Here is a 27,287-nt window from a genome sequence, read left to right on the forward strand (position 1 = left end):
GAGAAGGAGAAAGATTATACTTTCATTTAAAGTGGACTAAGGTAGGGGTCCCCAACCCCAGGTCTGTGGACCGGTACCGGGCCGCAGCATGCCAGCAACCGAGCCACACAAACAAGCAAAGCCCCATTCATAGGATGCAGGCAGCACACAACCACGCCCCCTCCGGTCCACGGAAAAACCTCTCTCCACGTAACCGGTCCCTGGTTCCCCAAAGGTTGGGGATCTCTGGACTAAGGTACAGGTAGTCCTTGACGTACGACCACAATTGAGCCCAAACTTTCTGTTGCTAAGTGAAACTTTTTTTAAGTGAATTTTGCCCATTTTATGTTTTTTTTTTTTTTTGCTGCAGCTGTTAAGGGAATCGCTGCAGTTGGTAAGTTAGTAACAAAGTTGCTAAGTGAATCTGGCTTCCCCATTGACTTTGCTTATCAGGAGGTCGCAAAAGGGGATCACATGACCCTGGGACACTGCAACCGGCATAAATATAAGTCAGTTGCCAGGCATCTGAATTTTGATCATGTGACTATGGAGATACTGCAGTGGTCTTAAGTGTGAAAAATAGTCATTAGTTACTTTTTTTAGTGCTGTTGTAACTTTGAATGGTCACTAGCAGGACTTAATGTTATTTTATCCAGAAAACCTGAACCAAGAGGATAATAAATCAAATAGTGGATCATGTGGTTTTTCTGTTATCTAGTTAAATGTAAAGACAGCAATATGAAAAACAGGCAATGAGAGTCATGTCTAAAAGGTGTGCCTTTATGTAGAAGACTGACTAGTCTTATATCCTGCAGTGAAATGACACACTTTTATGGACTTTTTTTCTTGCTGTCAGAAAATACATACTGTACCTTTGTAACTGATTGACAACGAGTTATGTGACATAATACAGAGGCACAGAATTGCTTCATACATGCAGGTTCTATTTTACATAAGTACAGAAAGGCAACAAGTTGTGTTAATTTAATTACAGTAGTTATCAAGTCCTTATCTGCACAATATTTTTGTTTTCAGACAGACCTTTTATGTATACTTCGGTCTGATCAACAAGCTCTATTGGGCTTTGGATCATACTGTACAACTTAAGATAGAGAAGGGCCAGCCACAGCTCACCTCCCACCCCCTAGCACCCTCATATTGCACTGTCGAATTTCAGTAACAAATTGGACTAATTTCAGCAATATAGTTTCAGGTCATTTTTAGGGTTTGGTGTGGCCTTAAGAGTAAGAGTAGTTTGCCTTTGTAAGAACCCCACCCTTATTCCCACTCTTAATTATCATAGTCCAAAGCCAAAGAATTTAGCTGCAGCTCTTTGGGTAGTATCATGGGATTAGTAATATATAGTAATTACTATATATTAATATATTGATATAATTAATATTAATATTAATATTAATTAGTGTTCATATTAATTAATATATTAATATATATTACTATATATTAGTAATATATAGTAATCATTCAGAAGATTAGGAGGCTGAATTGTAACATTCAGCTTCTCTAGCAATGCCTACCTCTAACATGAATGAAAATGGACATATTAGAATTACATGCTCAAGGCATTTGGGTAGCATGTTGCGGACAAGATATGACGTATACAGAGGAGATTAAAACAATATGTGCAAGAAATACAGTTCTTGATAGTTTGGACTGCCAGGTATTCTTTGTATTACGGCATCTTCCTTCCCAGTACAGCGATCGAGATATACCTTGACTGATTCAGGGCTTGCTGGCTAGGAAGAAACTAGCAAGCATTCCAGGTAAACCATTTTATGCCATCGTTACTTCTGTGACCCATTCCAGTTTTGATATTTAAAAATCTATCTCCTTCCAGTGTTATAGAAGAAGTGCATTCAACCTGCTATGAAATACAGGTACCAGCTACTCTTATAACATGCACAGTTAGCATGTGCGATATATTTTTCCAAAGGTAAAATAAACTTTTTTTGTTGGGAATTTATCTAGGTCAGCCTTCATTAATCAGATGTCCTCTAGATCTTTTTGAAGACTTTTACTATGTGGGAAAGTTATAATCTTAACTCAAACTTACTCAACTCAACTCATACACCCAACTAACTAAAATGATTCAAGATGTCAGCAATCAACACCTCCAATTAATTTTGTCTTAAAATGAAAAATCTCTTCATTTCTTTAATTTCTGCAGGGCTGGATGAATGAGATCTATAATTATGATCCAGAAACCTATCATGCTACGTTGACTCACTCTATTTTTGTGAGACTCGAAGGAAACATCCTGAGACTTTCAAAACCTAACAAAAATATTTCCAGAAGAGCTTTTTACAATGAAAGCAAGCCAGAAGTTACCTACGTTAGCCAGAAAATTTATGATCTTACTGATAGTAAGGTGAGTTCAGAATTAATAATTCCTATCTGGCAGTGTTTGGATTTCTGTTCTACAGTTGTTTTCACCTGAATTACTGCAGTCTGAATGAAGCAGACAACTGCTAACTATAAGATCTATGAGCCTTGGACAAGTGAAACCCCCCCCCCACATTTTTTTTTAAATTCCCAGAGTTATTGGTACTGTTTTTAATCCCAGCCCCATGCCTGCAATAATATCTTAAGGTTGCCATTTTACCATGCTTCTAATACCATCAAAGAATGAGTGAAGTTTTGACTAATATCTGAAACCCTCTCTGGCCCTTTTCTGCCATGATCTTTGAATTGTTTGTATAGCCAGAACAAGATGGATTAAAACAAACACTGGATAGTACAGTTGATTTTGTAAGATTGCATGCTTCATGACTGCTGGTGAAATTAAACATACTGATAAAAATTGCTTTGACTGCTCTTTAAACCACCTTAAGCCTTGTTTTCTGAATCTAGTAGCAAAACAAAACAAAAAAAAGTTCTGGGCCGATAGAGGTTTGCCCCACACCAAGTCTTTCCAACTTATCAAAGAAAATACAAAAGAAGCCCAAATATCATTTGATTCAAAATAACAGCTCCTAATCCATATTTTATCACTCCTGGATATTGGGCAGGCAGCTTGGCCAACTTTGTTTTGTTTTGGTTGTTTCTTTGATTACGGCAATGCGTTTGTATTCTGCATTCTCTTCTCTAATGAGATGAAATGTGAAACTCTCTCACAACTTGGTTTGCAGATTTATTTGGTTCCCAAGAGTTTGGCTCGAAAACGAGTCTGGAATAAAAAGTACCCAGTCTGCATTGAGCTTGGGAGACAAGATGATTTCATGGCCAAAGCCCAGGCTGATAAAGAAACCTCAGAAGAAAAAATCTCTATAGAGAAGGAAAACTTGAGCAGTGAAGAAATCTGGAAACCCTCTCAGGATGGAGCAAAGTCTGGGACCCAGAAGAACCAAGTGCTTTATTTATTTGCAAGGACAGGTCGAGAGAAAGAAGAATGGTTTAGGAGATTCCTTGTCGCCCGCAAATTGAAATCTGAAGGAAAAAAGCCAATTGTCATTTGGGGAAACAAATCAGGTAGGAGGAACCTGTTTGCTTATTCTATTGATGCTTTGTGTAATAAGGTCAAAAAATATCAGCTTATTAAATGTTAATTGGGATTATTTATTTTATTTTTATTTTATTAAACTTATATACCGCCCTTCTCCCGTAGGACTCAGGGCGGTTCACAAGGTTTTTTTAAAACAATGCAACAAGTTACAAAAATTAAAAACAATTAAAATAATTACACTAACCTTGAAATATAACCCAATTACAATTAAAAATACAATTAAAACCCCAGTTAATACTCTCAGTCTAGGCCAGAAAGCTCGAAGAGCCAGGTCTTCAGGTCCCGGTGGAATGAGCGAAGGTCAGGGGCAGTCCTAAGCTCTACAGGCAACTGGTTCCAAAGGGCCGGCACACCCACAGAGAAAGCCCTCCCCCTGGGTATTGTCCGCCGGCAATCTTTTACCGGCGGTACCCTGAGGAGACCCTCCCTGTGGGAGTGCACAGGACGAAGGGAGCTTGATTAACCTGGAGTCCTGGTGGCACAGTGGTTAGAATGTAGGATTGCAGGCAAAAACCTCGGCCCACAGCCTGGAATTCAGTCCTGACAGCGCTCAAGGTTGACTCAGGCTTCCATCTTTCCGAGGTGGGTAAAATGAGGACCCAGATTGCTGGGGGCAATTATGCTGACTCTGTAAACCACTTAGAGAGGGCTGTAAAGCACTATGAAACTGTATATAAGTCTAATTGCTATTGCTATTGCATGATTGAGAAAGAACACTACTTGTCAGTGACTTCATCAAGATATCTAACCACAATTTGTGTCTAAAGACATTAAATTTTTAACAAACTACATTCTAATATCCTGCTTTATATAAGTGGTTGATTGGACTAAACATAGAATTAATCCGTCTTTGATTTTTTTTCCTTGCAGAACAATAATTTAAAATGGTATAGGACTCCCAATATATTTCCAGAAATAATACACATACATTTTAGGCAAAAAGTATTTTAAAGGTTGGTTTTTTTAAGGGACTTAATTTTACTTTATTAATACTAAATGTGTAGTTCAGTTATCTTGTTGATTCATAATGACATGATTTCATACATTTTAATGTTATAGGAATATTAAACATCCTGCCAAAGTTCTCAAGTCTTTAAATGTGATATATAATACAGCAATTAATGGTTAATATAATTATTCATCTCTTAACTACATGTCCCCTACCCTCTGTTTTATAATGTTTCTGGAACATTCTTTTCTCCGATTATGGCTCACCAAAAAAATTAAAACTGGTTCTCTAAAGTTAATAGGGCCTGGAGATTTGGCCATAAGTGAACCTTTGAGCATTTAATACAGCAATAATTACAGAGGACGTTTAGGGAGATAATATCTCAGTTTTTATTCTTTTTAAAACAACTGAAACGTAGTTCATTAAACACAATGCAGATTGTTCAAACACAATTTACAAAGTCTTTGTCTTTATTTCAAAACAACCTTCAAGTTATCTGTGTGCAAAATATCTGCACTGTTTATATATAAATGTTTGCAAAACTTATGGCAAGCTTCGGAAAAGCTGAATTATAGTTCAGAAATGTTTCCTCTTAACCCAGTTTATGAAAAACCTTTCACAGAAGTAGGAATGATAATTGAATGTGATTCCACCTACTCACTCTTCTTACACATTTAAATTGAAGTTGGCGGGTATGGGTGTGTTTGTGTTTTTATTTGCTGACATTCATGATTCTTGGATTTTTAGCTTTGCTTACGTTCAGGTTTTTTTCTAATCTAGAATGCTAGAATGCTTCAGCATATCAGACTTAGTGCAGAGTTTTATATCCTTGGCTGTCTTCTTTCCTCTAAAGTTCTCTGTTCTGTTTATTATGATTTATTTTCAAACAGTTTCTTGTAAATGTTGCCAAAACATGTTTTAAATTAAGGATCGATGTCTTTGTATATGGTATTGAAAAAGATGTACAACCAGATAGCTTACTTACCATTTGCCATAGAATGGCAGAGGGTGGGAGGTGGGTGGGTACCTGCGGCCTTCCAGATGTTACTGAACTACAATACAATACAATTCCCAGCATACTTCACTATTGTCCATGTTGGCTGTGGCTCTGGGAATTCAACAACAAGTCAAGGCTGCAAAGTGACATCTTGAATAGATTGGCGTGGAATAGTAATGTGTCGACTTGTACATTGAACAGATTAAATCATAGTGTATGTTTACCGCCTTGTCATATTTATTTATTTATTTATTTATTATTTGGATTTATATACCGCCCCTCTCCCGAAGGACTCGGGGCAGTGTACAGGGCAATTAAAACACTATATACAACAACCTTGGCATCGTCAACTTTTGTTTTTCATTCTGTTTCATTCTTATGTTCCATATTTGATTATGTATTGATGCTTTACCCCTTGTTTTTCCTTTTTATTGTATTCAGGCTTCTTGCCAGGACACAGTAGCCAGTCTGGGATTCTTACACACAGCCGTAGCAGCAGTAAAGGAAGTGTAGAAGAAATCGTTGTTCAGCCAAAGCTGAAGGACTTGGGTTCCAACATCAGGCAGAAAATACTTTTAGACTATAATGTGTACATGGCAAGGTGCATTCCGCCAGAACACCCAAGCCCTACACTTAGTCCCATTCATAGTGCTGACAGCAGCCCCACAGCTGTGAAAAAGGTGAAGTATATTCTTTAAATATTCTTGATTGAGGTGTTATGATTTACCCTGTAGTGTAAAGGAGGGGGGCGGCTGTTTTTTGTTCCCAAAGAAGTGTGGGGCTAATAACATTTCTACAATATGCTCACTTTCTCAACATTCAACATTATTTTGATGCAGCTTAAAAGATCTCTGTAACAGTAGATATTTCATTTAATTCTTACACTTCTAGGACTACCCATCAATAAAATTACTTGGCATGTTAGAGAGCAAAATTAAAAATATTGTACAAACTGTCCTTTTTAATAGAAACAGAATTATAACAGTAAGAACTTAAACTATTGTAAAAAGGTGTGTACTCAAGTATTTATTTAAAACACATTATTTTAGGCTGATTAACAGAAATATGTTCTAAATTCTCAGTAATCATTTTCACGGTACTTAAGTATTGTGTCCAGTTTCTGGGCCCCACATTTTAAAAATGTTTAGAAAAACTGGAACAGATTCAGAGCAGAACAACGAAAATCCCAAGGGATCTAGAAATTATGAAGAAAGATTCTAAGACCTAGCCTTGAGAAAGCAGACAGGTTTGGAATAGGGGAAATAAGATTACAATTTTCAAATAGCTGAAAGATGTTGATCAAAAGATAAAGAGCCAGTTTGTGTAGTGGCTAAAGGGCTAGATTAGTAATTAGGAGTCTGGAAGTTCTAGCACTCCCTTAAGCATGAAAGGCAGCTGGGTGACTTTGGGCCAGTCACACACACTCAGCATAACCCACCTCCCTGGGTAGTTGTTGTGAGGCTAATAGTAGGAAGCATTGCATACACTGTCTTAAATTGTACAAAGTAAAGGTCTGATATAATCAGATCAGTAAATGATAATGAAGACCTGTTCTCTCTCATTCCAGAATGCAGGAGGTAGAATAATGGATTTCAATTACAGGAAGGCAATTATTATACTGGGAAGTCTTGTTCTGTCAATAAGAGCAGCTAGACAGTGGAACTAATTACCCAGAAAAACTGTAGTTCCCTTTGACTGAATATATTTAAGCAGAGGGTAGAATGTCGACTGGTGGCCCCCAGGGGGAGGGTGTTCTCTGTGGGTGCGCCTGACTTGTGGAACCGTTTACCGGTTGAGCTCCGGATGGCTCCCGACCTTCGCTCCTTCCGGCGTGATCTAAAAACCTACTTGTTTGAACAAGCCGGCCTGGTCTGATGGGTTTGGGTTTTAAATTATTGTTTTAATGTAATTTATTTATTGTATCGGGCACCATGGTTTAATCTGTTCTTAATTTTTGTATTTCGGTATTTTGATATTTATTGCCCTGTTCACCGCCCTGAGTCCTTTGGGAGAAGGGCGGTATACAAATAAAATAAAATAATAAAATAAAATAAAATAATAAAATAATAAAATAAAATAAAATAATAAAATAAAATAATAAAATAAAATAAAATAATAAAATAAAATAAAATAATAAAATAAAATAAAATAATAAAATAAAATATAATAAAATAATAAAATAAAATAAAATAAAATCTTTTGTGGGAATGTGTTGCTTTGGCTTCTTGTACTAAGCAGGGTATTGAATTTACCCCATCCACATTTAATTCTATGACCATCACCTTTTGCATGCCCCATAAGCTCATGCAGTCTCTTCTGTTTTACCTGAGACTGTCTTGAACACTGCTTATGAAATGTGACTTCCTTTTCTCTCCTTGTTTATGTGTAATGCTTGTATATTTCCCATAGTGAGTGGGGTAAAGTTCTTGAGCAGTGAGGTAGAGGGTACACTAGCTCAATCTCAGTCCTGTTTCATTTTCCCAGCAGAATGGAAATGCAGACCAGGATACCTAAGCAGATGAATGAGTTTCTTAGATATTAAAAACATCCTTTCCCCCTACCTGGAAGCTTCAGTTGATGCAGACACTTGAAAACCAGCATATACATTTGTAAAAGGCTAATACAAGTCCCTTGTGTCAACCAGCTAAATAAGCAAACTTGATATATTTGTTGGAAGATATTGTGAATGCAAACACTTTTCTGTTAGCTAATCTAGTAATTATTAACCACATGTCAGCCATATTATCAAGATTGGCAGAGACAATGTTGTTAAGGCAGCACATATATATTATCTTGCCTTCCCAGTAACATTCTACTACCTTTTTCTTTATTGTTATAGCAATTCCTATCTGCAGTCAATCTTAGGGTTGCTTTGCCTCCATCCTGAATTAATAGCCACCTTTTCTAGGTCTGAAATACAAACTGTCTTATCCAGGCTGCTGTGCCTAATCCAGCTCTGATTCTGAGAATAAAATGCTCAGTATTTTTTTTCCAGTAATACCGTAGAAACACACAAAATCAGCAAGAATTGCACCTTCTTTTGATTCATAATTGCACTTAAATTTAAACTAACATCCAGAGACCCACATATTTAATCTCTCACGAACAAGGTTCTGCCATAAGCAACTTCCTCAAACAATAACACAACAGGCCCTGTTTGTTGTCTGGAGGCAATGGTGGGACGTCTGCATCTTTATACTTTAATTTGCATAAATAATCTTATATGTTTATACATAAATTTGTATTAGTTCAATAACTTGCATTAGCTGGATCTATCCCCTCTCTTGGTTAGATACAGGTCAGTTACAGCTGATTTAACTGTTGCAGCTTTTTCTATTCATTTCAAACCAACTGCCTCAGGCATACCTCCTTACTAAGTGATGGATGGCTTTCATTTACAATTCTATACCTTTACAATGGCAACTTCCTCAAAGATTTAGATAGGGAATGCCTTTATGCTCCCCCTGAGATGCAATGAGGATCATCTGGTTAAAATAACAAAAAATGGCAGTTATGTGTTATTGTTAAGCTAAGTGGCATAGCAATACAAAATGCTCTTGTTATCAGACAGGAGGCCAGCCAAGATGCCTTGGGCAACCCTATCCAATTTCTTTGTAAAATTATTTACAAATTTTACACTTGTAACTATTCCTATGAGGAGACTGAACTGTGTTTATGCCCTTTGCATTTTTTACAAACCTGAAGGTCTTCTCTGATCAGCATCTGTGCTAGCTTCTGCTAGTTGGGAGCTCAATGATTACTGTAATTTTGCTATCTTAATAAAACACCTGCATTTGGACTTCTTCAGTCATTTTGACTTATTTTTAAGGGGAGTGTTTGCCACCACCAATGTGGCCCTTTGATAGTAACCCTAGCCACATATCAGGTTCCAAACATAGTAGTCCCATTTATAAGACCTAAGACACCTTGAGTTGCAATCTGGTCTTCATTTTATCGGCAACTGGGAAATTAGGGATAATGGGGAATGCATAGATCTTTCCTCTAACTTTCAGATGGCCTGGCTCTGGCCTTCTGCCATTTGTTAGCTGTAGACATTTTGCAAATCCCACATAAGGCATATTGCTCTTACCCAAAAGTTTTAGGAAATCTGTTAAAAGCTTCAATTCAGCAATAATAGAAGCACAGTGGAGTCACTGAGGAAAGACTCAGCCCCAGTCTGATTCAAGATTAAGAAGGCACAAGGTTCCTTAATTAAAAGCTACTGTGACCGTTGGGCAAAGCAGAAACCATTGTCAGATCCTGTCAAAGAGATGTCCTCCAAGACATAGCTTGGAGACCAGACATGAAAGTACATAAGATCAAAACATTTTCCAACTTCTGATTTCTCTTGCATAAAAATGTTTACGATAGGAAAGAAATGTTTAATGAAACACAGCTGATGCTCCTCATCTCTAACTGCCTAAGGCAGCAGCTCTCTCCTGAATGGGCTGGATGATTGATTTTAGATCAGTGTCAGAGTCTTCAAGGGCTGAGCTGAGGCAGGCCTCTGCTTGGCTTCTGTTTCTGGAACCCCAGTTCTTCAGCCCATTTAGCTTCCAGTCTTATTCCTCCTACACTGATGATTTACACACCTTGGACAATATATTAGACTCATTTGTGTGAAATATTTTTACAATATTTTACAAAAAATTATTATTTCCATACACATGTTAAAAGTAACTGTTCACTTTATATATTCAGTAGTAGCATTGTGAGTTTTATTAAAATGAGGTTTTTTTAAATATATGTATTTATATATATATATATATATATCTTGCCAGTTGCTAACCACCTCCCATAGTGAAGATGAGGAACAGGAAGCCTGGATCAATGCATTGCTGGGAAGAATCTTTTGGGATTTCTTGGGAGAGAAATATTGGTCTGACTTTGTCTCAAAGAAAATACAGATGAAGCTCAGCAAAATAAAGGTAGGAATATTTTCCTGAGTATCTACCATCTTGTTGGTTAGCCCATTCTTGCAGGGAATTGTTATAGAGCTTCAGTCCAGTGGCAGTGCAGGCTGCTATCTTGCAACCTGTACAGGGACTAAACCAGTCTGTTTTCTCTTGAGCCATAATGTTTCTTAGCATGTTTAGCTTAACTAACTATCCTATTTTTATTTGAACCATTTTTAATTTCACTTGTTGGCTGAAGTAAAATCCTAGAAGAGGTTACAAAAATTAGTAATGGTAGTCCTTGCCCTAGACCAGGCGTAGGCAACCTTGGCTCTTTTATGACTCGTGGACTTCAACTCAGCCAGCTCAGGAATTCTGAGAGTTGAAGTCCACGGGTCATAAAAGAGCCAAGTCTGCCCTAGACAGACTTCCTAAAAGATATGTCATAAAAGGATTGGGAGGGAAAGGAAAATGGAACATCAAGAATGGAAACAGTTTGAGAGAAAAGATAGTAACCTTTGCAGATCTGATGCAATAGGTCTGCTCCCTTTTCTGCCTTGACTCAAAAGTAGTAAATGAACCTTCATGGAGATGGTCTCCCAAGAGGTCTGATACTTTTTCCTCCTTAAGAACCTCCGACATAAGTTTTATTTAATGATATAAACATAGTTTTGTCCTCTTTTTTACATTATTAACAATAATTCTTCTTCCAGCAACCATTTACCTGTTGTGCACAACTGAATGCTTGTGCAATGACTTCAGTCAGGTCCATCAGTCTGCAACAGTCTTCCTCCTAACAGTGGAGAAACTAGGAAAGGTTGCATGGTCTGATTCTCACAGATGTGCAGGTCTGGTCCAGCAGAGTAAACCCATTTGATGTACTAAACTTTGTCCTTGGGAAGAAAGATAATTTATGGAGAAGATTTACAGTTTTCAAAATGATCCATTGGCTTCCTGCTCCAGTTCCTATGCTCTGCAAAGATTCTTAGTAATGTCTGGTATAATTCCTCTCTAGCAAAGCACAGTTTGGAAAGTAATCGTTCCTTTCCCACAGGGAAAAAAATCATTTCAAATAATCTCTCACCGTGATGGGATACAGGACGTTTAGCATCCTCCAGCTGTTGTTTTCTCTCAATCCAACCAGAGTTTGGGGATGTCTACTCTATTCCAATGACAATATTCATTTATTTTAGAGGGCTCTAAGTACCACGTGATAATTCAAGAGTTGGTTGTTCATTCAGGATTTTCATGTGAGTGAAATATTTCTCCACAGCAAGCATTAATCTTCAGGAGAGGAGTATCAGAGAGCCAAAGCAGAGATTCTAATACGTTCTGTTTGTGCCCCCAGTTTGCAGACTTTTGAATAATAAATGATCCAAGCACTGTTTTTGTTTCTCTGTTCCCCTGAGTTTTAAATGAAAATGTATGATCCAAGGTAGTGCTGTGATTCAGCTGTGTCCCATTCAATTAATTCCTCTACGTGTCTTGATTGCACAAATGAAACAAGCAGACTAACTTCCAAATTAGCTGGCAGCGTAAGTGAGCAGTTTTCCTAATGCCATTCTGCAGGAATGATTGTATATATTAGCATGAAAACAAATTTCCCATTTGAATAGTTCAGTGAGGATGGCCATTTGGCGTCTTTTAAAGAAGTAACTGCCGCCAATGTGTGTGCCTGTCCATGCATCTGTGAATTAAAGCCTACAATTTTGGACACAAAAGCTTGCCTTCCAAGCTCAGCCAAAGCTTTTATTGTTCTTTCTATTAAAGGCTAGGAACATTTTGTTCAAATGTATGTGAAATAATAGTGTTCTGATATTGGAAATCTGTGTGGAGTTCACTAGGTCGGTTGAATTAATTATTGACACACACACCCTCTGTCTTATTCAATTCATCTTGGTAATGATCTTGTTGCTATACTCAGTTCAGTGTTGCTACAGTAGTGATCCATTAGTAGCTAGCAAGAGAGAGGACCTATTTAAAGCTTGAGCCCCAGAAAAGCTAGGAGAGAGATGCCAGAATGGTGAGGTGAAAAACAATAGTGAGAAGTAGTAGAATTCTCCTGGCTAAATCAGGAAAGAAATCCCTACATTTCTTAGGAGCAGCCTTCCAAAGTCTCTTACTCTCCGAATGCATTGACACAACATCAGGCTGAGGAAGATTGCTTACGATGAGCATTTTGTCAACTAGCTCATAATTACAAAGTCATACATTAATCTACTGGTAGTAAAACATACTCTCCTTTTCCCCTCCCTTCCACAAGACCTTTTGACAGATCCTTAATTTTTTCTTAATGCAGGGGCAGGCAACTGATTTTGGGTTTATGGACACATTTGGGATTTTGAGATACTGTTTGTCAAGCACAAGTAACCAGAGCCAATAGGCCCAAGTAGATATTTTATTATTGATCATCTACATTTCAAGAATTTCTCCAGACTGCCTGTCTCCCTTGGGAAATGACAGATATAGACCTAAAGGTTTGACCTCAGACATATTCTCTCCTGAACCTTTTCCAAGCTGGAATTTCTCTTTGCTCCTGCTCCTCCCCTTCAGCTGGTAATCCCACCACATTGTTGAAGATTTTTAAATGGATCCCAAGGCATTGTCATTCACACGTTCGATGTAATCCTTCATGTTTGGAGTACTGTACATGTAAAAGTGTATTGCCCCACTCCCATTTTTGTTTTTTTGTTTTTAATAGAGATAAGTATCTTTTAAAAGGGACGCGGTGGCTCAGTGGGTTAGGACACTGAGCTTGTCGATCAGAAGATCGGCAGTTTGGCGGGTCGAATCCCGAGTGCCGCGTAACAGAGAGTGAGCTCCTGTTACTCGTCCCAGCTTCTGCCAACCTAGCAGTTCGAAAGCACGTAAAAATGCAAATAGAAAAATAGGGACCGCTACGGTGGGAAGGTAACAGCGTTCCGTGCACCTTTGGCATCTAATCATGCTGGCCACATGACCACGGAGACGTCCTCGGACAAGCGCTGGCTCTTCGGCTTTGAAACGGAGATGAGCACTGGCCCCTAGAGTTGGAAACGACTAGCACGCATGTGCGGGGGAACCTTTACCTTTACTAAGTATCTTTTAGATGATTTTTGTGGAAACGGAAAACAGCTGGGCCTTTAGTCCCTCAAAGCATGTCTTGTGCCCTTCATGTCTCCATCACAGGTTCTGGTAGTGGTTTAAATGCCATTACTTTAGGTGAGCAAGAAAGAGATTTCTCTACTTTCCTTGCAGTTCTGGGTTTCTTATTTGACTATGGGCTGTTCCTCACCACAGTGTTAATGTTTATTTGTTTATGTTTATTGGACTTATATACCGCCCTTCTCCCATAGGACTCAGGGCGGTTCACAAGGTATTTAAAATAACAATACAAATTACAAAAGTTAAGAACTAAAATAATTAAATTTAGTCCTTGAATAAAATAAAACCCCTATTAAACTCCAATTAAAACCCAATTAAAATAAAATTACAATTACAATTCTCAGTCCTGGCCGGAAAGCTCAAAGAGCCAGGTCTTCAGGTCCCGGCGGAATGAGCGAAGGTCAGGGGCAGTCCTGAGCTCTACGGGCAGCTGGTTCCAAAGGGCAGGCACACCCACAGAGAAGGCCCTCCCCCTGGGTGTTACCCGCTGGCAATCTTTTGCCGGCGGCACCCTGAGAAGGCCCTCCCTGTGGGAGCGCACAGGACGAAGGGAACTTGATGCCGGCAGCAGGTGTTCCCTCAAATATCCCGGACCCAAGCCATTTAGGGCTTTATAGGTCATCACCAGCACCTTGAATCTTACCCGGAGGGCAACCGGAAGCCAATGCAGGTCGCGGAGCGGAGGTGTTACATGGGAGTATCGGGAAACCCCCATCACAACTCGCACGGCTGCATTCTGCACCAGCTGAAGCCTCCGAGTGGTCCTCAAGGGCAGCCCCATGTAGAGAGCGTTGCAGTAGTCCAACCGGGAGGTCATGAGCTCGGTCCAGATAGGGCCGCAACTGGCGCACCAGGCGAACCTGGGCAAAGGCCTCCCTGGTCACGGCTCCTATATGATCTTCAAAACTGAGCCGCGAATCCAGGAGGACCCCCAAGTTGCGAGCCCTATCAACAGGGGGTAACACCTCACCCCCCATTCAGTAAAGGTCAATGTCAGAATATCAGAATAGAATAGAACTAGAAGGGACCTTCAAGGTCTTCTAGTCCAACCCCCAGCTCAAGCAGGAGACTCTGTACCACTTCAGTGGCTATCCAGTGCTTGAATCAGCTGCAAACATGTGTGCTGCCCTGACAGCTGAGCTCCAATTTGCCTCACTAACAAAGCTTGCAAGTCCCTGTCCTAATGGCTTCACTACATGTAGTCCTTGACTTACATCCATTCATTTAGCAACCATTCAAAATTACAATGTCACTGGAAAAAAAGACTGGTCCTCACATTTATGACTGTTGCAGAATTCCCCTGTCATGTGATCAAAATGCTTGCCAGCTGGCATATATTTACAATGGTTGTAGTGTCCCGGGGGGTCATGATTGCCATTTGCAATGTTCCCAGTCAGCCTCCAGCAAAATCAATGGGGAAAGCCGAATTTGCTTAATAACTACAGTGATTCCCTTAATAACCATGGCAAAAAAGGGCGTAAGACGGGGTATTTTTTTAAAATTCCATTTATATCCCGCCCTTCTCCGAAGACTCAGGGCGGCTTACAAGCTTAGCAGTAGCCTTCATTCTATGTATATGCCTGCTTATTAGGGCTTTCACACACACCCCCAAGCGGCATTATTGCAAAGTCATCTTATTACCCCCAACAATCTGGGTCCTCATTTTACCTATCTCGGAAGGATGGAAGGCTGAGTCAACCTTGAGCCTGGTGGGATGCGAACCTGCACTAATTGCAGGCAGCTGGTGTTACTTAAGGAGGCATTAGCCCACTGCTCCACCAAGGCGCTTATGACTCGTATGACTTGCTTAACAGGAGCCGTGGTGGCACAGTGGTTAGAATGCAGTATTGTAGGCAAAAACTCTGCATTCCACAGCCTGGAGTTTGATCCTGACAGGGCTCAAGGTTGACTCAGCCTTCCATCGTTTTGAGACTGGTAAAATGAGGACCTAGATTGTTGGGGGCAATTATGCTGACTCTGTAAAACAACCCAGAGAAGGCTGTAAAGTACTGCAATGTGTAAGTCTCAGTGCTGTTGTTATTAACATCCACTGTGCTTAGCAGTGGACATTCTGGTCCCAGTTATTGTTGTAACTTGATGACTCCCTGTACAGGACAATTGAAGGAAAACAATTGGGGATTCTCCTGGGTTTGCTCCCCCTCTCCTTCTGCCGCCACTCACTGGCAGGACTGATTGCTCTCCTTAACATGGAGTAGCAATGGGTTTTGGTATGTGGATGGGTGCTTGATGCAGATGATTTAGCCACCTTTTAGATTGCCCTGGTAACTTGTCATTGGCACAGGGCTGCTCCGCGCTGGTAATCTGTCACTCGGGAGGTTTCTGAACACCATGTTATTGGTGATTTGGAAGACTCTGGTGGGTTTGCGCTGAGAACTAGATCAACTGACAGATTGATGGAGTGGAGCAAATACTCAGGGTGAAGCAGGAGGGAGTTTTCATGTCACATTGGGACAGTCCTGTCACCTATTGATCTGTCAACCAAGGCTATTTTGGGAAAGCGATTTATGGTCTTTCTGTCACTTGAGTCAGAACGGGAAGCCCTTATTAATGTCACCCAGCTTTGATATGTCCCGATTCATGTGTGCTGCAAGGGAACAGTGCTCTTGGCAGCAAGTGGCTGCAGTTGGCAGAACCCAAAAGTATTCTGTGGAACATGCAGAACGATACTGAAGTAGGCAAAAATAGCACACCGCTCAAGAAATAAAAATAGTAGAAAGCATAGAAAACCATGTGTTGGTAGAAGGATCTGAAAACCTGTAATGCACTCATTTAGGACAAAAGATCCAGTCTGGTGTAATAGTTAAGAAAGGCATCAGGCTACAAACCAGGAGACCATGAGTTCTAGTCCTGCCTTATGCAGAAAGCCAATTGGGTAACCTGGAACTAATCTCTCTCTCGGCCCTAGGAAGAAAGCAATGGCAAACCACTTCCAAAAATTTTGGCCAGAAAACTGCCAGACTTCTCCAAGAAGTTACCAAGAGCATGTGTGCATGCACGTGTGTGCACTCACACAGGCATACACCGTCTTCATTTGGGAGAATCAGTAATGTATGTCCTTCTAGTTTAAATCAAGCAGGAACCTTTTTCCCCCTTATTTTGGGCAGACAGGTCTGTCAGCCTTTTGAAAGACCAAGGAACATTGTGTAGAAAAAGTTCTACCAACCTTTCAGAAGGCTGTGTCTAAGAGCCCACATATTTGCCTGAATGGCATTTTGCAAAATGCAGGTTCACATGGGCAGGTGTCTCCTGGTGTCTGGTCTCATTGGAGCCTAAACTAAAAAGGTGATGGAGGGCACTGCCCAGTGACCAGAATATGGGAATGCTTGTGTCCTTGGTCACAATACAGGTAATGCTCAGCTTACAACCAGTTACTTAATGATTATTTAGAGTTACGATGGACTAAAAATAAGTTAATTAAGACCCATCATCAAAGTTACAACTGCCATACTATCCCTATGGTCACTTCATCACATTTCAGGCAACCTTGGCAACCAATTGCAGCATCCCCCTGTCATATGATCACATTTTGCAAGGTTTTTGTAGTTTTCTGGCAAAAAAACTTACTCCACTAGGTAAGCTGGATTCAAACTTATCACCACATGATTCATTTAACAGCCACATGATTTGCTTAACAACTATGGTGACTCACTTAACAACCACTATAAAACACTCCTAAAACCAAGTCCGGTTCCATGGTGATTAAACTGCAATGACTTACAACCAAAATTCCAGGGCCAATTGGATCATAAGTTGAGGACTTCTTGTAGGTACACTCCTAAGGCCTACAAAACTTTGCAGGGTGAGAGGGGTCTATGAAATGTTAAGTTTCAAAAAATAGAATAATAAGAACAAAATGTTCATACATCAAAATTAAATACACTAAAGATATTTTTACCACTCTTATGCATATACGTACTGTGATTTATTGATAAGTAAAGGTCCAGGTAAGATTTTAATAAACCAGATTATTGTTTTCAGGGACCTTTTAGGATCTTAATGTGGCCCTGGAAGTATTGGGCCATCCCAGGTATTGTCAATCATTCAAACCCCCACAAATGTTGGGGAAAGAGAGAAAAGACTGCTTTATTCTACTTTTTCCCTCTTCTAGTTGCCATACTTCATGAATGAATTAACACTAACGGAATTGGACATGGGAATTGCGTTGCCGAAAATCCTTCAAGCCTATAAGCCTACCATTGATTATAAAGGTATTGCATTGAATTTTAATGTTGTAGGATGCATTAATAATAGAAGACTAACATGCTGTTACCTAATCATAATATGCACTCAGTGAATGTTCTCTAGTTCCAACAATATCTCTCTTAGGCTGCTCTAACGTTCTTGTTTTTCCTGCATGGGACTGCCTCTGGATGCAACATCTAAGCTGCACCTGTGCAGCAGGGAGGATATGATATAGAGCAGGGGTAGGCAACCTCGGCTCTTTTATGACTCATGGACTTCAACTCCCAGAATTCCTGAGTCAGCATAGCATAGCTGACTCAGGAATTCTGGGAGTTGAAGTCCATGAGTCATAAAAGAGCCGAGGTTGCCTACCCCTGGTATAGAGGAACATCTATTTGAACATGCTGCACTGGTTAGCAATAGGCTTCCGAGCCCAGTTCTGAATGCTCAGGATTACTTTTAGGTCTACACAGTGGGGTATTGTGTTATCTCAGGCAGTGCTTTGCCCAAATAGCCTGAATAACGGGCAGCCTTTTTTGGCAACAGTCCCCACTTTATAGAATTCCCCCCCTCCCCCCATAGATATAGCCCTAGCCTTCCTTGCATTTTGGAAGAAAGAGGGGAATCCCGTTGTATGGTGTCGTTCTCATAAGGTATGGCTGGGCAGCTTTTATTTGAACATTGTTGCAGCTTTGTTTTCACTGTTTGTCCCTCTTTTTGGGATTGGATTGGGCTAGAAATCTCTTTAGTTAAAAAAATTAATGGGGGAGTGGTGCACGTAAATGCTACTTGAACTGATTGCTTCATTGAGTAGAGCTTCAGTTTGCTTACTTTATGTATTTTTTTATCCAAAAACAAATCATGTTTTCTATTTAACTACCTAGAAGTGGACCTTTTGGTGGTCCCTGAGTTTGGTTGGTTGTTGGCAGACATTTTATTTATTTATTTATTTATTATTTAAATTTATATACCGCCCTATTCCCGTAGGACTCAGGGCGGTTTACAGGGAAAATTAAAATACATAACATACAAATTAAAATCAGTTAAAACTATGATTAAATTACAGTCCCTGAAGTTAAACTAAAACCCAATTAAATTAAATTAGTTAAAACCCCTCAGTCTGGGCCAAACAGCTCGAAGAACCAGGTTTTCAAGTCCCGGCGAAATGAGCGAAGGTCGGGGGCAGTCCTGAGTTCCGTGGGAAGTTGGTTCCATAGGGCCGGTGCGCCCACAGAGAACGCCCTTCCCCTGGGAATAACCCGCCGGCATTCCTTAACCGGCGGTACCCTGAGAAGGCCCTCCCTGTGGGAGCGCACAAGACGATGGGAAGTTGATGCCGGCAGCAGGTGTTCCCTTCTGGACCCAAGCCATTTAGAGCTTTATAGGTCATTACCAGCACCTTGAATCTCACCCGGAGGGCAACCGGAAGCCAGTGCAGCTCACGGAGAAGAGGTGTTACACGGGAGTATTGGGAAACTCCCATAACAACTCACGCGGCTGCATTCTGCACCAGTTGAAGCCTCCGAGTGGTCCTCAAGGGCAGCCCCATGTAGAGAGCGTTGCAGTCGTCTAGCCAGGAGGTTACGAGCGCGTGGGTGAGTGTGCGTAGGGCATCTCGGTCCAGATAGGGCCGCAACTGGCGCACCAGACGAAGCTGGGCAAAAGCCCCCCTGGTCACGACTCCTATATGGTCTTCAAAATTGAGCCATGAATCCAAGAGGACATTTCATTACCCAGCTATTTTTTTCCTTGCTACGGTTTCCTTCCTTTCTTGCTTAGGGCATTACAAAACCACAACCAACTAAAACTGGCATGGCAAGCTACTTAATATAAACAGGGAGCAAACACCATACTCATGATAATTACACACTAACAATGTTACCTAGTTGGGTAATGAAACACCTGCAAACAAGCCACTAAGCTCAGGCAGCACTTCACCCCTGAGTTAAGTACAGTACATTCTCTTCTATTTCTTTCTAAGTGTGCCCTATTAAAGATGGGGAACTATTTGACTCAGAAGGGTAAATACCAGTATTTACTTCTATCATTTTAAATGAATGTTTGAAAGGGAGCTTTCAAATTTGGGCTTATCTTTTAATTTCCCCTCATGTATTACATTTTTAATACTTTATTTATATTTTGCACAGAAATGGGGACATCTTTCCTGCGGTTTAATAATTTAATTTGTTACGTTATGACTGCCTATTTTAGAAGACTCTGGGTAATTTACACAATTTTTAAAAAGCCCAAACGACCAAAAAACAACAACAACTTGGTAAAAAAACAGGGCACACTTTTTTTTTTTAAATTTAGTAACACGATATAAAACATTAAGCTAGATTATCAATACAACTGTTTCTTATTGCCTCATATCGGAAAATTTGGTTTGTCGTGAATGAAACATTTATATCATCCGTAATCTCCTTCAATTATTATTTTTGTTTAATTTCATTATATTATTAAAAAGAATTAGTACCGTACTTGGAGGTTGCTGACTCACTGATTGCATAAATGAAAGCAACTGAATTTCGCCAACTGAAATTACAGCAAAAATGTATTTGTTGGTTCTTGATCACTGGGTCTGTTTTGGTGGAGATTAATCAGATAGGCTCTATTCATGTCTGTTGCTTTATATAAATGCAGTATTAAATTGTCAAAACAGCATCTGAGTACAAATTAATGAACCCAGCAGAACAGAATTGTAGTTTGAATGACTCTTTTTTTGTTTTCATCCTATCACAAAAATAGAATTTAGTCTGCTCTTACTGTAAAATAGTGAAGGTTTTTTTTAAAGCAACGCCATTTTTTCATTGTGAAAAAACAGTATGATATATTTTTTAGAATTGGTTCATTCAATTTACTGCAATAGAAATGTTCCAGCCCTTGTAGAGCAATTGGTGGCTGTTCTTTTTCCCCCCAATCAGAATAGAGATGGAAGGGACTTTGGAGGTCTTCTAGTCCAACCCCCTGCTCAAGCAAGAGACCTAATACCATTCCAGACAAGTTACTGCCCAGTCTCTTTTTAAAAACCGCCAGTAATGGAGCACCCACAACTTCTGGAGGCAAAGCTGTTCCACTGGTTAATTGTCCTCACTGTCAGGAATTTTCTCCTTAATTCCAGATTGCTTCTCTCCTTAATTAGTTTCCATCCATTGTTGCTTGTCCGGACCTCTGGCGCTTTTGAAAATAAATTGACCCTCTCCTCTTTGTGGCAATCTCTCAAATACTGGAATACTGCTATCATGTCCCCCCAGTCCTTTTTTTCTGTAGACTAGCCAAACCCAAATCCCGCAACCTTTCTTCATATGTTTAATCTCCAGGTCTTTAATCATCTTAGTTGCTCTTCTTTTCACTTTTTGCAAAGTCTCAGCATCTTTCTTCTAATGTGATGACCAAAACTGGATGCAGTACTCCATGATCTCACTAAGGGTTTATAAAGTGGAACTAATACGTCATGTGATTTTGATTGTATGCCTCTGTTTATATAACCAAGGATTGTATTAGCTTTTTTGGCTGCTTCCACACACTTGTAACTCATGTTTAAATGATTGACCACTAGGACTCCAAGGTCCCTCTCACAGTTACTGTTTTTGAGCCAGGTTTCGCCTAATCCCATGGTGGCAAACCTATGGCACGGATGCCACAGGTGGCACGCAGAGCCCTCTCTGTGGGCACGCACACCGTCGCCCCAGTCCTAGGCCTTCAGCTGGGTTTTATAAAACCTTTTCGCTTTAGCCCTCCGCCACCATGTGCAAAAAAAAAAGGTTCAATCAATCAATTTCAACTTCTTGCGGGGGGAAAAAATCTGGCAAAGTTGGAATTGATTGATTGAACTTTTTAGTCCCACCCAGTCTGCCGTTACCACCGCAGCCACACCCACCCAATAGGTCCCTCCCACCCGGCACCCGACGATACATAAGTGGGTTTTGGGTTGCAGTTTGGGCACTCAGTCCCTAAAAGGTGTGCCATCACTGGCCTAATCTGGACTTGTACCTTTGGTTTTTCCTGCCTAAGTGTAAAACTTTGCTTTTCTCCACATTCTTTGACTAGATTGTTACTGAGGCATGGCATTGTGGAATAAGGCATGAAAGCAAATTCCAGATCTTTGGAGTTGAAAGATAAATGTACTGGTTAGGACTACTGAGTGGGTGTTACTATTTTCTGCCTCATTCTGTTTCACCCTTTAAAGAGTTGAGTACTTTTCCAGTGAGTGAAAAATACGTCCATTGCTCATCCAAAGAGATTGAAGCTTTGACAAAGATTTCAGAGGCAACCAATATAATATCGCATAATAACATCATTAAAGAGCTTATTGTCTCCATTAGAGGTGCATTTAGATGAAAGAAAAGAGGCCACTTGCTACTTAGCTCTTTAGAGTTGAAAAGCAGTCCTAATTGTGAAACTGCTACATGTTCAATTTAGGAATGCTTTCATGGATATATTATAAGCAGCTAAGTATAAGGGAGAAAATGTGGACCTACAAGAAGGAGAAAGAAGGCACTGCACTATATTTCATTCTAACATACTTTACTGGGATGTTGAGGTAAATGTTTGAGGTATTTTGAGTTTAAGCACACCTGCCCCAGTTCATTATATTCCATGGTTTTTGAGGATTTGTCTTCATTTTACCTCTCTAGAAAATAGGATTGGTGGGAAAAGTGTATGAATTGACCAATTAAGTAGAGCTGAGAGACTCTAAGATACATTTGAGCCTAGGCAGACACCTTAAGCATTATGCCCAATGGCTTCCCTCTGAACCTGTTCATGCATCCATATTTGTTATTCTGTAAAACAAGAATATTAGAAATGTTCCACATGGTGGGGGTTTTTTATAGCCAAAATTATGACATGAGAATTAAAGGGTAAGTTTTGCACATCCCCACTAGATATGTTTGGCTGTGGGTATCACATTCCAAAGTGTCCCCTTCCTCAGGGTTTTGGCGTGTTTGGTTTGCTATAAAAGGACAAGCTTCCTCACAACTGATTGTAAATAACACGATGCAGCTGCTCTGAGATGCTGATCCTTTCCATTTCCTGTCTTCTTTTGCGAAACAGGAACAATGTTTTGAGTCTGTGATGTGGCTGTTTTATCTCTCTGCCTCGCAGATGCTCTCTAAAGCTTTCCCTTTTATAATTGCAGGATATTACATACAGATCAGAACAATACAATTACAAACAGTTGCACGCAGGCTATTGCTAGTCTGCCTCAGACAGATGGATGCCCCCCTATGGAATTCAGGGCAGATGACAGGATCAAAATTGCAATGCTTGAAACATTTTCAGAGACAATGTGGGAAGCTTCCGTGTTTCTTTTTACAGGCTTTTTAATTGTACCTTAAGATAGGTTCATAAGGATATTTATTTGGGGCATTTTTGGAGAAAACTGGAAGGCAGTATTTGGATGTTTTCAGAACTGTTGAATACAATATTAAAGAGGAAGGATGTGCATTTATAGCAAGAGCATTTATTTGATTTACAGCTTTCAAAGATCATGCTACTTAAATTTGGTGGCAAAATAGTAATTCTTAGCGGTCTAATTTTTAAACTCTTGTTACAATTTCTGAAAAGTTAACTGCCACCAAAGTAAATTTAAACAATCCAAAAATTGTAGCCCTATTGACTCTGATGAAATCATCATATCTCCAATCATAAAGGTACTCCTCAATTTACGATCGTTTGTTCAGTGACCATTCAAAATTACAGTGGTGCTGAAAAAATGGATGTATGACCTATATTTGAAGTTAGAGTTATTGCAGCACTTCTGCAGCCACATAATTAAAAATTTGGACACTCCACCCCTCCTTATGACTGACTGAATGGGCACTGCAACTCCCCCCATCTGTCTATCTCTCTAACCCAACTCAGCCATTTTACCCAACCCACCAGCACATGCAAAGCTGCTGAAGTCATGGCGGCCTTTGGCCTCTCCCACATCCCACTAGGCCCCAGCATCCACCTGTGGAAGGGTGTGAAGCAGCCTCCGTTGGAAGGCTGCATCTCCCATCAGCTGAGTGCACCTGTCAGCATCTTCAGAAAAACCCAAAGAGAAGGGGAGCAATTTATCTCCTGGGCATGATTGGGTAGAGGAGCCATCTCCTCTACCCAAAGCTTCTCAGGTCTGGAAGAGCAGAGAGAAGGCCCAAGGCCTCCTGGCCCACAGCAGCTTTGTCCACGCTACTGTATCTTGTGGCTGGCCAAGGCTTTGCAGACCCTCCCCGACTCCTTAAGGCACCCTATACTCTGCTTAATGATCCACAGGATCACTTAACAGCTACAACTGGAGGCGCCAGGACTGCAGTCATTGAGTGAAGCGTTTGTGAGGTGCCTCCCTCGCTTAATGACCACAATGACTTAGGATCAAAATTCCAGGCTCCATTGTGATTGTAAGTTGAGGATTACCTGTATTCCTTTGCAGCACATGGCCTACTTTTTATGAAAAGATCCTCTATATAATATAAGTAGTGCTACTCCAGTGTGCTACGTAGAAATTATTCCACTTCCATTCTTCTGAATAGATTTTCCTCTTATCCACACTCAAATGCAGACATCCAACAGCATGAATAAGTAAGGTTGTGCATGTATGTCTTAACTGAGTTCACATTCTATTTTGCTACTGTCTGAATGGAACAAAACAGTCTTTTGCCTGTGTTACTTTGTAGGTACACTGTCACAAGCTAGCAAGCTATGAATTTTATGATTTTAAACAGTAGTGCATCTTAGGATAAAAACTGGTCATTAGCTTTTCTTAAGACTAAAAAAAGTGAAAGTGAGTGCTCCATAGCAAGTCTCTTTTTGAGAAAGAATCACCCTCTTTATTTTCCAGAAACTTAGGATTTTGAAACAATCTAATTGTAAGATCAATACAGCAGGTAGAGACATTATTACCAATTAGAGTGCTAACATTTCTAAATCTGCTGAATGATATAATGCAGTCTTCGCTTCATGCTTGCCTTTACCGATCAAATTGGAGTTTACATTCATAATAATAGCCCTGACTTCTAAAGAAGAGGTGGAAACAATCTGAAGGCATGTGTGTAATTTGCATCCTGTGGCAGATTCCTCCCCCCCCCCACACACACACACACTTTTTGTGGTTTATACTTAACGTGACCTTCTCCCAACAATTCTAGGACTTTGGATTGACTTGGAAATATTGTACAATGGATCTTTTCTGATGACCCTCGAGACAAAGATGAATTTGACCAAACTTGGGAAAGAACCACTGGGCGAAGCATTAAAATCCGGAGAATTTGGTAAAGAAGGGTAAGCAGGAATATGGTTATCAGTTAATTTTTTGTTCAGGAAAGAAGGAGCAATGTTCTGCATTTATCCATGAAAAAACCCAATGAATTTTTTTATAGTAAATAATGTAGTACAGGTAGTTCTCAACTTAAAACAGTTCATTTAATGACCATTCAAAGTTACAATGGCACTGAAAAAAAGTGACTTAGGACCATTTTTTCACATATCTAAGTGTTGCAGCTTAAACCCCACATGGTCACGTGATTTACATTTGGATGATTGACCACCGGCTCATATTTATGACCGTTGCAATGTCCCGGAGTCATGTGATTCCTTTTTGCGACCTGCTGACAAGCCCTTAACAACCGTGTTACTAATTTAACAACGGCAGTGATTCGCTTAACAAAGATGGCAAGAAAAGTCGGAAAATGGGGCAAAACTCACTTAACAAATTTCTCACTTAGCAACATAAATACTGGGCTCAATTGTGGTCGTAAATCGAGGACTACCTGTAATTGTTTATGGGAAAGCTATTGTGCTCGGTCTAACTCTGTCATCCTCAAGCTCAAAATGTCTCAATGAGCCTTTTGTATTTTGTTATTGTTTGATGCTCAGAATATACATTGAGTTATACATAAAAAGTGAGATAAAAATATAATGATGGCGGCAGCAGAGAGCAGGGGTCTGCAGAGCTGGTCCAGCGGGATTTGGGTTCCAGCAGCAGCTGTCATTGTTGAGCCGTTGTGGGCTGTAGGAAAGAGTTCAGTGGCCTGTGCAGGGCTTTTCAACCTTTTCACACATTGTACCACTTTTAGGACATGGCAATATTCAAATACCACCCTGCTTAACAAGGTGTCAAAAACTCGATGACTAAAAAAAACAGGGGGGGGATTTTGGGTTTTACTGATTATATTGATTTTTTGTTGTAGAAATGGCTAGTTTATACTATTATGGAAAAGTAAAAAGTTGAGGTTTGATGTTAATGCTTCATTCTACTGCAGACATGTCAAACACAAGGCCCGGGGGCCGGATCCGGCCCACGAAGTGGTTTCATGTGGCCCGTGAAGCCATCCTGGAAACAATGAGGGAACGGCCCCCACTGCCTTGGCCCTGGCCAAGAGACCCTCCTTCTGCCAGAGACCCTCAGATCTGTCCCACTCCTGCCCGGGCCCCCATAGGCACCCTTGATGCGAACGGTGTAGAGCTGGCCACGCCCACCCAGTAGGCCCTACGGACTTTAGCCACGCCCACCCAGTAGGCCACACCCACCCTGGCCATACCCACCCGGCCCCCTGAGGGCAACCGCAATGCTGATGCGGCCCTCAATGAAATTGAGTTTGACACCCCTGTTCTACTGCAACAGAGGAAGTCGGAAGTCAATGCCTTTTTTCTTTTTTCTTTTCCTTTTCTCCCTCACTTTTCTTTCCCTTTTTCCTCCACAACAGTGGTATGCATACCACAGGTTGAAAGGCCCTGGACTGTAGAATGTGTTTAAGACCTCTCTCTTAACCATCCCAGCAAACTGAAATATAGCATACTGGGCAGTGGAATGTATATACAGACCCAATTCAAATTTCAACTAGCCACAAAATGCAACAAAGAATTTTTTTCTCCCTTCTTTCCATTTCCTCATCATCTTTTGTTCTGGCCTGTGCTTACTTTTGGATGAGATTTTAAATTCTCAGATGTGTTTGGTCCTTCTGCCGTGCTGTTTGCTGTTTTCCTGCTGAAAGACCCATTTATCAACCTTGCAGGAAGATGGGCAAACTGCAGTAAAGCTGACATACATAGAGTCTGCCTTAAATGGAAGAAAATATATTTTGCTGCTGGCATAGCTCCCAAGCTCTTAGGAAAGACGTATTGCTACAAAATAATAATAATAATAATAATAAAAATACGGCTGAGACTCAAGGCATGCAGATGTACAGCTATCAATGAACATGTTTACATTCTGTTTTAATAAAAGCTGAAATTAACAGGTTGTATTTATGAATTGTGACTAATTTTTAAACTATTTTTTCTATTGGATCCTTCTCTGTTGATTTCATATTTTAGTTGACTAGCTTACCCTGTTTATGTTGACACCAGATGTAGCTGATTATACCTTTCACATAATTCTGGAATAGTATATATTTTTTGCCTCCCCCTTCCCCCCAAAATGGTTGAGCTCCATGTACATTTTAAAAAATTAAAAACTTGTCAGCTATATATTTTAATTCATGTTTTTATAATCGGTGTATGTGATATTTTAATAATAGTCTAGATTACACTATATGACTTAACAAAATGCACTTTTTAAAAAGGTCGGCTGATTCTGTTTATTTCATGCTGGCCAAATGAAGTGTCTTAAATAGAAAT

General features: G+C 40.1%; 1 protein-coding gene across 3 annotated transcripts in view; it reads left to right on the forward strand.

Moving 5' to 3' along the window:
* Window positions 1-27,287, forward strand: part of TEX2 (testis expressed 2) — a 102,198-nt gene that overhangs the window by 57,345 nt on the left and 17,566 nt on the right. For all 3 annotated transcript variants that reach the window (XM_083355436.1, XM_083355435.1, XM_083355437.1), the window contains exons 3-8: window positions 2,165-2,365; window positions 3,126-3,465; window positions 5,887-6,125; window positions 10,227-10,373; window positions 17,614-17,713; window positions 24,818-24,950. In XM_083355436.1, the coding sequence (XP_083211562.1) occupies window positions 2,165-2,365; window positions 3,126-3,465; window positions 5,887-6,125; window positions 10,227-10,373; window positions 17,614-17,713; window positions 24,818-24,950 (1,160 nt within the window). The remainder of the gene's footprint in view (window positions 1-2,164; window positions 2,366-3,125; window positions 3,466-5,886; window positions 6,126-10,226; window positions 10,374-17,613; window positions 17,714-24,817; window positions 24,951-27,287) is intronic.

This window comes from Vipera ursinii, assembly GCF_947247035.1.
Source record: "Vipera ursinii genome assembly, chromosome: 2".
Classification (NCBI taxonomy): Eukaryota; Metazoa; Chordata; class Lepidosauria; order Squamata; family Viperidae; genus Vipera; species Vipera ursinii.